Source organism: Pogona vitticeps, chromosome 1 (assembly GCF_051106095.1).
Source record: "Pogona vitticeps strain Pit_001003342236 chromosome 1, PviZW2.1, whole genome shotgun sequence".
NCBI lineage: Eukaryota > Metazoa > Chordata > Lepidosauria > Squamata > Agamidae > Pogona > Pogona vitticeps.
The window spans coordinates 186,436,019-186,449,603 of record NC_135783.1 but is presented as its reverse complement, the minus strand read 5'-3'; the positions used below and the strand labels follow the sequence as shown (position 1 = coordinate 186,449,603).

At 42.1% G+C, this 13,585-nt stretch overlaps 1 protein-coding gene across 1 annotated transcript in view; it reads right to left on the bottom strand.

Moving 5' to 3' along the window:
- GTF3C3 (general transcription factor IIIC subunit 3) overlaps positions 1-13,585 on the bottom strand; it is a 34,472-nt gene that overhangs the window by 13,631 nt on the left and 7,256 nt on the right. Inside the window, exons 3-11 of the mRNA XM_072979506.2 lie at positions 12,777-12,961; positions 12,213-12,336; positions 11,311-11,502; positions 9,568-9,733; positions 7,152-7,299; positions 6,164-6,236; positions 4,763-4,837; positions 2,800-2,903; positions 272-443 (exon numbers count right to left, since the gene is read on the bottom strand). Of these exons, the coding sequence (XP_072835607.2) occupies positions 272-443; positions 2,800-2,903; positions 4,763-4,837; positions 6,164-6,236; positions 7,152-7,299; positions 9,568-9,733; positions 11,311-11,502; positions 12,213-12,336; positions 12,777-12,961 (1,239 nt within the window). The remainder of the gene's footprint in view (positions 1-271; positions 444-2,799; positions 2,904-4,762; positions 4,838-6,163; positions 6,237-7,151; positions 7,300-9,567; positions 9,734-11,310; positions 11,503-12,212; positions 12,337-12,776; positions 12,962-13,585) is intronic.

The following is a 13,585-nucleotide window of genomic DNA, read 5'->3' as shown; positions in this document are numbered from 1 at the left end:
CGGCTCTTTTCCCCCCCGACTGATCCAGGAACCCTGTGGTGAACTCTGTGCAAATCCACCTGCCACTGCAGTCACCTTTAAAGGCCGCTGGCACTGGGCTCCAAAGTCCAACGTTTTCTGCAGCACCCTCCTAGGCATGTCTACTCAAAGAGTAAGCCCCAATGAACTCAGGAGGATTTGTTCCCGGAAAAGCACAAATAGGTTGGCCACCCTGGGTGAGTCAATGGAACACATTCTACCAAGCCAAAAGCATTCTGAACAGGAGCGTTACCTGCGTGGCGGAGCCATACAACAGCCAGGTTGTATCTTTCTGAGCACACCAGGGAACTCAGGAGAGGAAGTGCAGAACTGTATTCTCCAACATCAAGAAAGGCTTCTGCAACATCAAGGTACAGATCGCCCATATCCTCAGGGTTTTGCTCCACTAGTGTGGTCAACAGGAACTTGGGGGGAAAAACAGTACCAACATGAAGCACATACATAGAGAAAAGCACTCGGAAATTTAGGGGGCAGGATCTTTTCCTGAACATACACAAAAACAGTTACGTTAATTCCTGATGGATTTTAAAACTGGGATGTGCTTTGCAACAATCAAGTCAACACACCCCTCTAGAAATGGTTTTACAAATTGAAAGCAGGTACATTGTAAACACAAAAGGAAAGCCTGTTTCAAGGTAAAGAATCTAACTCGTAGATAGAAATGTACAAAATGTAAAACATTTTAATTTGTGCCTCTGAAGCAAAACTGCCTTATCAAGAGGGTCTTGAAGGAAAGAATGGGAAATTCTGGTTTTGAGCGCAATCAGACGGCAAGAACAGGGGATGTTTGATTCCACCGCAAAGGGACACTTTTCAGGGAATGATCTCCTTATGAAAGAGACACTTCCCTCGGTTAGGAAATCGTTCCAGCTTGGCCCAAACAAGGAGAAGCCCTACAGCTGGACCAAAAAGGTCTATTTTGGGTAGGGATTGGCGTTGGGCAGTTCCCCATACATCATGCAGCATTGCTGGGAAACAGATGGCACCGAACTGCTCGGCAATCAGTCCAAAATGCAACCTAACTCTTTGTGTGATTCCCACCCTCCCTCTTTTTCACTTGACCTTTCTAACGATTGCATTTCCTTTGCTTACAGCTACTCTTGTGAACATGTGAAGGGATCTCAAATGGGTTTTCTTGAGTTTACAATACTTTGGAGGACACCAGTTTTGTGGATTTCACCACCACCACCCCATAACCAGGACCCTGGATTCTGCTGAACCTCACTCACTCATAATGACAAAAGAAAGATGCATTTGGCTCATATTTTATTATCTGTCTATCTAACTCCCCTTTCTTAGGCCTAATATACAAACTAGAAGGCACTTAATCCTTTACTCTTCCCTGAGTTTCCCGATGCATTTCTCTGTGTTTTGCTTTTAAGCATGAAAGGGAAAACCACCTGGCAGACATCATATTCAACAAAGGGTGGAGGAGTGTAGAAAGTGAATACAAGTTTTTGTACATATAAAAATCTAACATAAATATGCACATAAAAACTCTTATAAAGTTCCAGCAGCTTAAAAAAAGATTGGGAAGTGATTAAAAATGGACTTCAATAAATTTCTGCTTCAAATATATTTGAATGATATACTAAACTGACCGGCCCTCACTAGATTGTTTTTTTTAAATTGAAAATGCACGCATGAGAACTTCTGCTGTAGTCTTTTTCAAACATATAGCAGTCCCTCCAAAAGACAACGGGGCACGAGACGTAGGGATTGAAAGGCAATGAAAAAAAACAAGCACTGGCTTCATTTCTGTGGCTCAGACTTGCACAGATAGAACTTGGAATGCACCAGACAAAGCAAAACATTCCAGATGCAAGACTGCCAGACGGGCTCAGAATCTCTTCATGCCTTCTAAAACTACCTGACGGTCCCATAATTAGGCTATCACATTAGGTAAAGAGCAGATGTTCTTTGGCCAAATCACCTATAAAAGCAGTGTACAGTGGTGCCTCGCTTAACGACGATAATCTCTTCCAGGAAAATCACTGTTAAGCAAAAACATCATAAAGCGAAATTTAAAAACCCATTGAAACACACCGAAAACCGTTCAATGCGTTCCAATGGGCTAAAAACTCACCGTCCAGTGAAGATCCTCCATATGGCGGCCATTTTTGGTGCCTGTATAGCGAGGAATCAGTCCCTAAGCACAGCGGGGAGCCATTTTAAGCACCTGGCGGCCATTTTGAAAACCCAACAATCAATTGTTTTTAATAGTCGTAAAGCGAGAATCGGTTCCCAAAGCAGGGAACCGATCATCACTAAGTGAAATTCCCCCATTTAGACCATCGTTTTGTGATTGCAATTGTAATCGCAAAAACATCGTCGTAAAGCGGATTCATCGTAATGCAGGGTAATCATTAAGCGGGGCACGACTGTATTGTTACCGTGCTTGGCCAAGAGCTGACCTCCAACTTGATAAAACCAGTTTCATGAGCCAAACAGGGTGTTTGAACACTTACAAAAAATAAAAGAAACCGCTGCCTTGCAACACCAATAGCAAAATGCAGGCTAAACTGGGTTGACATTTGAAAGCAGTCTGTGACGAGGCAAAATGACGAACTTTTACAGATAAAGGGAGAAACTCTCCTGCAGGGTGAGAGTATGAGCTGAAGCTCCTCTCTGGATCCTAGGCCATGTTTTTAAGAGAATCAGCCTGCTGCCAAAACCACTGCTGGGGTTATTATTGCCTGGGATATAAATTGAATCCAATTGAGTCTCTCTATTTTTTTGCTTATCAAGTCTTGTACTTACATTGAGTGGCTCCAAGATGTTCAGGTGAACCAAGCACACCATGAGTTTCACCGTGATGTCAATGGGAACACCCTCGGGGATGCAGCAGGTGACTTTTTCTGAAGCTGGACAAGGGAGACGATTTTCAATTTTTCTCACCAGCGGGACCCCCAACTCAAGGCGGCTTTCTCCTGTGCCGAGTCCTAACCATCAAGTCAAGCTATTTCCCAGGATATTCCAGACTACCCCCCCCCCACTCTTTCACCTTCCCCGCCTTCTCTTTTCTTTGCTCCTCCACCAGCCAACATTCCCGGCCAACAGAGCAGACCCCATTGCTATGTTTTAGGAAGATTCCTTAATTCTGTTTTCTCTAACATTTTCTTTCATTTCTTCAAATCTCACTGCTCCCCCAGAGATGTTAATACCTCCCTCTTCATCAGATGTGCTGCTACAGCTACAAAATGTTAAGCAAGGTTTACTATTTGTATACATTATACCATGACCTCTATGGTTGTTCATACACCATTGTTTCCATCACACACGTTCTTGCTAATTTCAGCTTCTCTGCACTTTAATTTTAATCCCCATTTTCTGTTTTTACTACAATCAAACAGGGTTTAAGAGGCCTCTTCAGAAGCAGAAGGAATAAAGTGGCTTTAAAGTGTTTCCTTGCTTTTCCCCAACCTTCCCTATTATTTCCATTCTTTTGATAGTTACGGGGATTCTGTGATCTAAGGCCTAAACATGGACTGCACAGTTTCTTTGTATTTGTTCTGTGAGTGTGATTGTATGTGTTTGTGTGTGTCTTTTGGTAAAGGCCTTTTTATTCAGACAAGGCTTGGTTTTAATTGAAGGAGGCACTTATTCCCTCAACATCCCACATCTGTTTGTACTTCAGCTTGCTTTCATGATGCAATTTAATTTTTTAATATCACAGCTGTTAAAATAAAACTCAGTTCACTTTGAGCCAGGACGGGGATTATGAAATTATCAGCAGGGAAAAAAAGTTATTCGCTTGTGCTTTATTGGTATCATTTTTTGGCTCTCCCTGTAAAACTCAAGCAGCAGGCAGAAAGTGCTGCCTTTCCCCACCACTTTTTAACAAAAACATAAACCACATTTGTTATTGCTGAGGGGAAAAGTAGGTAGTACCCCAACGATGAATGAAGGGCAAAACTTTTGTACTAAACGATACCATATACAGTGGGGTCTCTACTTAAGAACTTAATCCGTATTGGAAGGTGGTTCTCAAGTTGAAAAGTTCTTATGTTGAATCTGCATTTCCCATAGGAATGCATTGAAAACCATTTAATCTGTATCTGCTCTTTTCCGTCCATAGAAACTACAGTGGAACCTCTACTTAAGAACTTAATCCATTTTGGAATGGTGTTCTTAAGTTGAAGCAAAATTTCCCATAGGAATGGACTGAAAACCAATTAATCCGTTCTGGCTGTTTTTTTGTTATGTAGAGGTGTGTTCGTACACTGAAGCATTAGTTCCCATAGGAACTAATGCAAAGCTGGTTAATACGTACTCTACCACTAGGGGGAGAATTTTTTTTAACCTAAGATGACCTAAGGTTAAAAAAAGAGCAGGAAAGGTTTTTTTTCCTGTTCTTATCTTGGATTTCTGTTCTCAAGTAGAAGCAAAATTCAGCAAATGGAGCTGTTCTTAAGTTGGATTGTTCTTAAGTAGAGACGTTCTTAAGTAGAGACCCCACTGTACAAGTTTGCCTTCTTCCTACTGAAATAAACTAGGATTCAATGCAACATCTGATCAACCTTAAACAAACGATCTAGCGGAAAAATAAAATCCTACACATCAGAGAATAGGGAGGGCTTGTACTTTCTCATTAATTACAGGGATCATGCAGCACATGCTTTCAGACTCTATATCTAGAGGACCATGCTCAGTTTTATCTACAAGCAATATTCTGCTTCTTGGAAAGACCTCTGATCTACTTTACAAAGACTAAGTTGCTCACATGCAGAACTGGTTTCAGGCGCAGGATCTTGCTGATCGATTGTTGCTTCTTTACTCTCCTGCTCTTCCATGCTCTCTTTCATCAAGGCAGAGAGAGACAGAGAGAAGACAGTGAAAAATACACATGCCTTTAATGAATATTCTTTGTCAAACCTAGAATTACTTATTATTCTGTTATGTTTTAATTAGCAGCTCTGGTGCGACACAAAACAGCACTGGAACTTTCATCAGTGCAAATCAAATCAAACAGGAAAATACTGTATGTCCAACCAGATGATGAGTATCTAGTGTCTAGGTCAGTAAAATAACATGACACACTAATTCATTTTATAATTTTGCTTCTGGAGCATATGACAAAATATTAGAATCCAGCTGAAAAGTATTAAGTGTAGACAGGCAAGCAGGCAGGGAGGCAGGCAGGAGAAACAGGCCAAATATCTGGAAATAGTTGGAATCCTGTTTCTCAGGCAATAAGTAGTTTGGCCTACAAGGGTAGGACAAGATACATGGCGTCAAGAAGGCCGATAGAGTTCATTCTTCAACCCGGGGTCATCCACGTAAGCTGGGAGACGCATGTGAGAGAAAAGGACGTGCCCCTTCACCCAGGGCATGGTCAAACTGTGGAACTCACTGCTACAAGTCATAAGGTGAGTCAGCAATTTGGAGAGATTTAAAAGGAGATTAGACAAACTAATGGAAGATAAAGCTCCTAATCACAATGGCCGCATACTTCCTCCAGCATCAAAGTATGCCTATGTTTACCAGCAGTGGAAGAAAAGAAACAGGAGGTTGTGACTATGTTTGTTTCCCGATGGCAGGCTTCTAACAAGCAAGGGGTTGGTGGAACTACATAGGGAATCCTTTGGTTTGATCCCAACAAGGCTTTATTTATGTCCTGCCAAACCTCTTCTGCAACGTCACAAGGCCAATTATAAGGGAGTCCTAGCAACTGAAGGACACCATGCCAGAGGAACAGCCCATCGTGGGGACCTACACACATACAACCCAGTTAGTTTTCTGCAACTGCCATGAAAGTTTTGCAGATGTCACTGCTTTACATGTACGTCTCTCTAGAACATTAACATTTCAAATTAAAATTCCCTTTTTTGTTCACTTTTTCTGAAAAGATTGTGCCATCTGGCAAAGAAGAATAAGCAGCCAGAATCATCTTTGGTAATTTTCGTCTCTTATTGGGTCTCTTGCACCAGTTACAGGATGACAAATCCGTTGCCACATCACTCAACTTTCTTCAAGGACATTTTTGAGAACAAGGCAAATGTGAACAGACACAAAGGCAAGGAGAATTTAATGATGTGCCTTCAAGGAGGACCAGAACACATCAGAAGATGACACCCCACTGAGAGAGAACTCTTAATACGGCTGTACTTGAAACTTCCCGTACCTTTATTCTCTGCTGAGGTATCTTCTTTCATGTCTTTCTTCTCAAGTACAATGCCTGAAAAATCTGTAATAACCTAAAAATAGAAACAATTTTTGACATAAGAAAATGAAGCCTGTGTAAAAGAACATGGGGGTGGAGAGGGGGAACCCATCTAACTGACGTTACTAGGTAAACTAATGATTCAAAGGAGTAAATGAGGCTGTTTCATCACAAGACTATACAAGCTCTTAGTAGATGTGGTAGATTGGACTTTGAAAATTCCATGTCAAGAAAGTTTCACGGTGAATGTCAGATGCCTGCTTGCCATCCCCACAGTCTCCTCCCCTCAACCGAATCTTAGAAGCAATACACAGCTGAATAGAGAACTCTGCCCTGCACTTCCCTGAATGTCCCAGTTTTCACTCTTTGATAGTGAAGCCAAGCTCAAAAGCTCTAAAAGGACCACATTTCTGGATTTCAGTCAAAAATATTGTGTTCACCTCAGAGTAGCCATGCCACAAGGCCCTGCCCCCCCACAAAAAATAAGCATTCTAGGAAACCACATTGTCAATTCCACAACCTTCAACCCAGAAGGCTGATAAAGCTGAAGGATCATTAGCAAGTGCCGCCACAGCTGTTTCTTCAGCCACTATTTCTCAAGTGCCAAGGGTTACAAGTACTGTAGTGGACTACAAGTCCCATAATCACCACCCACCCGGGGCCATAATCAGGGATAATGGGAGATCATCTGCAGACTCAAAACTGGAAAAAGTCAACTTAGTCTTTTGTTGACTAAGTTGACTTTTTCCAGTCAACTTAGTCAACAGTCAAGATGGTATAGGAGATGCCATTTGAAATGGGCTTAGTTTGGCCACATTATCTTTTCAGTTTATAGGTCTTGACAGCATCTTGGATAGGGAATGTAATGACAGGTAGATACACTCACACAGAGTCATTTAGAATGCAAAACAGCTCGCCCTTATACAGGAGATCAATTTAATGTGCTTACTGCCAATGCTTTATCATACTGCTTGTTAGAAATATACAGCTCAGCAGCTATATTAACATCTTCCATGGATACCAGATTCTGGTGTTTACTGAAGGCTTCCTCTATGATCTCAATAGCAGCAGTGATATCATTGGCTTCGTAGTAACTCCTATGGAAAACATAGGGAACAAAAGTAAATACAGGCAGATCAATCGTTCTGAACAGAAAAGATAAGGAATACATCTCAGCATTCCCCAGGGAAAAGGGAAATTATATGCACTATTGAGAAAGGAAGTTCCCTAGCGTGGCTTCATATCAAATGCATGAATATCATATTACTTTTGTGAAATTAACCCTGACAGTAGGGTGTGGTGATCTAGGTCATAACATATTTGGACATTACACACAACCATTGCCAAAATCCTCTTGTGTAAAGTTGCGCCATGCAATCTGATGACATAATCAACCATGGATTTTTATCCATCATTAGGAATTTTCTGTTCAACCCCCCCCCCAGCCAGGGTTTCAAGGCTCCCTTGGGATCCCTTTTTTGCCCTGTGGAAACCTTGGGGAGCCTTGGGACGATGGGGGAGGCTTTAATGCCTGAAAGCCACCACCAACTGTCCTGATCCTGGCAGTACAGATTTTTGGAGCATTACAGGCTCCCTCCAGCCCCCCGCCCCCCATCTCAACGACATTCACGAGTCAAAAGGAATCCCAAGGGAACCTCAGAACCTGGGGGAGGGGATGTAACAGAAAAATTTTTGTATGGAGACCATGACCCTCAGGATGCTGAAGATGAACTAACGCAGCCTCACTTCAGGGCCTGGCTTTGCTTCTGCTTCTCCACGGCTTGAAGAGTCGTCTGAACCTGGAACTTCCTGGAAGTTCACCTTCATGTGATGAGTATAGAAGATTAATCAATTTAATTTAAACTGGACTTCACCAAGCTGGTGCCTTCTCCAGGCCCACTGGAACACCAGTCTGCATGACCAAAAGGTAAAGGGAATGGGCTCAAACATGTAAAGGCCACCAGGCTGGAGAAGAGTAAATGTCTAGTAAACCACTAGAAGATTGTAAGGTGTGATCCAAAGGTGCTTCTTATGAAACGAACTCTAGTTAAAATCAAAAACAGGTTGCAGGATTGAGACATTAAAGTATAGCTTATCTAAACACTGGCATTGAAACTTCTGAACTCTTCCTTGCAATCATACCAAGGAAGAAAGGGGACGAAAGGATGGGAGAGGCCCTCTGGTGTCTCATCAAAACAGGCCTCTGGCGCATCCGCCCTGCCAGGCTCCCTGCTGCCTTCAGTTTCAGTCGATGATTCGAAATTTCCTTGCCCCTTTCCCGCAGTGGAAAAAAACCTTTCAAAAAGCCTTCATTAGGACTAATGAAGATAATTAAAAGTCCAAATGCATGCGATGGTGATGTAGAGACATTTTGTGTGGCTTGTCTAATTTTCTCTTGAATGCCTTCAACGTTGGAGTGCTTACCACCTCCCAATATATACCTATATTGCATCCTCACCACACATAGTAAAGGTTTCAAAAGTAAACATTACTGTGGATTATCGAAAGCTGCTTTCACTACTGAGGTACACAATATGTTGTTTGACTAATCTGTGGAAATTAACAAAACTAGTGACGTTGTAACTGAGACTCATGACACAGTGGTTAAACTGCAGTACTGCAGTCAACCCTCTGCTCATAACCTAAGTTCAATCCCAATGGGTTCAGGTAGCAGGATCAAGGTCGACTCAGCCTTTCATCCTTCCAGTGTTGGTAAAATGAGTATCCAGATTGCTGATGGGCAACGTGTTGTTTGCATAATTATGTTGTAAACGACCCAGAGAGTGGTCTAGCACTATGGTGTGTTATATAAATCAAACAACAACAACAACAACAACAACAACAACAACAACAACAACAACAACAACAACAACAACAACAACAACAACAACAACAACAGAAGAAGAAAAGGTATCCACTCTCCCCAACACTGCTCCTGTTCTGCAAGGAAGGTTTAATAGACACTTTAGTCACCAATGGCATTATTGCATCAGGAGAGGGGTGGCTGACATGGATGCATGAGACTTGAATGACCTCTGGGCAATCACTTCTGGGGGGGCCACAGAGAGCTGGCCCCACCCACTCTAGCATGGTGTCCAGGGCAGCCACACGGGTCCCTCATGTGAGAAACAGATCTTTTGCATGGAGTCTTCCTAAGGTCTTATCTCAGTCTCACAAAGTGGCATGATGCTTTTCGCCTCTGCCACCAATCTAACAGCACAGTTAGCATCAAGGCAACATGTTTTATCCATTGCACAGACAGAGTTGTTGTGAGCCTAATGTAACACTGGTGGCAAGAAAGACTCACACTTTGGAATGTTACTTTTTACTTATATACCACACCACTCTCAGGTGCGACTACTTACTTGGCCATGTCTCGAGCCAAATGCATAAAGCGGTCTCCATCAAAAGGAGTCAGGAGATTTAAGATGCGCCTGTAGCCATCCATTGCCAGTTTATGCTCCCCCAGCTGTTCATACAGGCTCGACCTTTCCCACAAGTAACGTACATTAGTAGGATCATACTTCAGAGCTGTGAAATACAAAAGAGGCATTTTAATGTTTAACAATGTGCTAATAACAAGTAAGGAGGATATGATGGCAATAAATACAGAAAAACTCTTCCAAGTTTTACAAAGGAAATGAGAAAAGGCAATGAAACCAGGTTTCTGGAAGCCTAAGGAAACTACTATTGTGTCACACTTAGATAGAAACACCCATTTGCAGAAGGAGCATACCTTTGAGTATCAAATAGTAACGGCAAAATTTAAAAAGAAAATCAGACAAATGGGAAGATCCGTTATTTTCATATTTTTAGTGGCTTCACAAAGTCATGTTGCTGATTGGCACTGGAAAGAGAAGACTGGACTAAATGGGGGAAATGGTTTGCTCTTATCGACAAGACAATTCCTATATTCTAAGGTATCTTATATAAGGAGGTATGCATATCTGCTTCTCTGCATCTTTTCCCACAGAACTCCACATTTAGGGGATTTAAAGAGAATGCTCACAGCTGAATGTCGATTTACCAAAATAAAGACAAGGCTCCAGTTTCTAATGCATGCAAGTGGGCTGCAAGAAGCAGGTTTTCCTGCACTTTCTTCCCCACAAGACTCTCAAAGGCTTCACAGAGAGATGAGGAACCCTGATGAATATGGTAACAGTGAGATGGCAAAAGGGGAAGAATCCTGAAAATGAAATAGAGGCACCACATATAATTAGAGCCCTTCCACCCACAGAAAGGAGTTCCTGGATTTCAACATTACATTTTCCATACTACCTTGTAGTTATTATCAGCATTTCCTTCCATATACAGAGCTGATATCATGGTCATTTTACCATGTTGTTGTAAAAAAAATGCTAAGAAGAACAAGCAGCCTGTTTTGTCATCGTCATCACTCTTTATTATGATCCCAGAGAGCTTGTTCTATATTAGCTGAACAGATCTACTTTTAAAGGCCGTCTGCATGGAAAACACACCACAGTCTCAAGCAGACAACAGTATCATGGCTTAATAAGCTGAGATACAAGCAAGCCTTTTTAGCCACATTTGCTCTCCCTCCATAGCGTGCTTTGATAATCCTAAAAGCCTCCAAATAACCAGTGTGTCCCAATTCATCCAATATAGGAAAGGACGGTTTCCAGCTTTGGAACACACCAGTCTCTTATACACTGAAATCAAGTCATATGTTGGAACTGGAGCAGGCCAACTGGATTAGTGGGGCTTTGGCAACACCTATGTAGGTTCCATTGATTTAATAGGCTTATTCTTGTTTTGACTTACCACTGAAATTGCTTGAAAATCCCAGCTTCCTCCCTAAGCATAGTTAAGATGTTTTTCTGCCTTATTTAAGATGTGATGCAAAGGGAAAGAGCATTTGTTCCTGCATGCTCATATATGGGGGAGAGGAGGGGGAGGGAGAGGTTGCACAATATGAAGCTTATAATGTTGTGATAGTGCCATCCAACACAGGCCAATGTAATTAGGTTCAACAATCTAATAATATAATAACATGCAATAATAATTTTAAAAGATCAAGTGGTATGTTGTGAAAAGCCATCCATCAATACTGTTCCAGTACATAAGAGCACTACATTCATTCATTTTACCTTTAGCATAGCAGAAGATAGCCTGTTTAATATTGTCCTGTTCAAGAGACATCTCAGCGAGCCTCACCCACTCCTCAGTGTCACTGGGATTTAAATGTGCAGCAATCAGTTCGAATTGCAGAGATTTCTCCATATCTCCTTGGTCTTCATAAATCATGGCAAGAGTTGAGAATGGCTCATAAGCAAGTGGAGCTAGACAAAAGAACAGCAAGAACATATTGCCATTACCTTTTTTATACTCAAGTACGCGTAAGTAGAACTAATAATGATATTTCACCATGTTTTAAGATGGTAACAAAATGCCACCTCATTTCTGGGTACAGTTTCACAAGCTAGTATTGTGTTGTGTTTTGGTTGTGTCTGGGGTTAAGAACAATGGGAACTGTAATAGCAAAAGCTGGCCGAAATGCTGTGGTCAAACTCATCTATAGGCTTCTATATAAATCGAGCCAGTTATTAAGGCTTCCATTTATCATATACCGTAGCAGTGCCCGCCCAAGGTGTTTTGCTGCCTGAGAGGAAGGAGAAAAGAGATTGTTCTCTGTGGCCACCCCATGTATGGAAGGCAAATGGACTAGCATTTGAATTTTCAAGAGCAGCAACGTGACAGCATTCTGTGTTATATGTGAGAGCAGCAAGCTCTCTTAGCAGGCCCAATACAATCAACGGGGCTTGTAAATGGTGGGGAAGCTGAAGTGAAATGGCTGCAGGGCGGCCACTGCTGCCCCATGCACACCATAGCATCTGCCACCCGAGGCAGCCCTATACAAACAGAGATGCTGAAACACAACTTCTTTTCCCAGCAGTTGATTTACAGCCCAACAGGGACATGTCCAACTCCCTCCACATGCCTCCAATATATTTGTCCCGCCCAGGTTGCTTCACATTCACACAGCAGATACCTTGCCTTATGATTTCCATGCACATCAGGATGGCTTCCTCGTGTTCACCGCGGGCAAACCGAATGTTAGCTTCACCCATAAGGCCTCGTAAGGCCCGAGGCAGCTTACTGCGTGGACGTTTTTCCTAGAGAATGGATGCAATTGTATTTTATTTGAATACAGTTATTTTACAACAAGGAGGAGAACCTCAAGCCAGCAGGACTGATCTAACAATTCCCCCACCCTCTAAAGCTTGGCTTAGGTAACTTTTTTGACCTTTTAGCTAATCTAAAAAAACTCTCTAATACAAGTCTATAGTGAAGTTCAGAAACATAAAGAAATTGGGCTCAGAAGAGATAGGAAACATCATTTAGCATCTCCAAAGGGAAACTCAACTCGGGCCCTGTGATCCCAAAAGAAGCTCCAGCCCCATGTGACAACTAGTGCAAGGTATAGGCAAGAAGGACCAGGGTAAGCACCTCAAAAGGGCTGTCTCTTTTAACATGATACTAAACAACTCATTTCTCCATTATTCTCTAGCAACAGCAAGAGACTTTGAGGGCCCCGAAACTTTGACATACTTGCCTTCATCATTTTCTTGGTCTCTCTATTAAGCACCATCTCCAAAGCAAACACATCGCCTGCCGTAGGCTGCTCAGAGGACTCTTCTTCCTCTTCCTCTTCTTCTTCCTCCTCCTCTTCTTCATTCTCTCCCATCATGGAGGCAAACACCCGATGGACAGACTTGCTGACCCCATCTGATGTTTCCTCTGGTTAGAGAGAAAAGTTTACAAGGTGGTCTAACTAACCAACGCAGTCGTCCTAGAACCTGAAAAACAGCTTTGCCAGCCTCTCTCATGTTTCTCCCTCCCCACTATTTTAAGGACATTACTTCTGTGTTACTTAAAATATGATGTGACAGCCAAGGTTGAAGACCTGAACATTCCAAGGAACAAGCAATGCAATAACATTCTCCCCCCCCCCCACAAGAAGAAAGACTATGAAAGTGGGAAGGAGGTGACCTGGCCTCCTTCCCATAAGCAGTGTAACAACAGCCATTGAATGGCCCAGTTCAGCTCCAGTGAAAATGTGGCACTACGGAGGTCCTCCTGGAGGAAAGAGAAAATGAGGCTCGCCTTGAAAAACCTGGTGTCGAACCCTCAAGGAAGGTCTCAAAACCATTAATGTTTCTTGGGATGATGCTGAAAATGTTTATTTATTTATTTTATTTATTATTCTATTTCTACCCCGTTCCTCTAGACAGAGTCTACTCAGGGCGGCTTACAAGCAGTTATAAAACATCATTAAAAATAGTCATCATAAAACAATCGCATAATTAAATCAACAAATTTTAAAATTCAAGATGGGGAAAAAGGAAAACTAAAGAGAAAAAA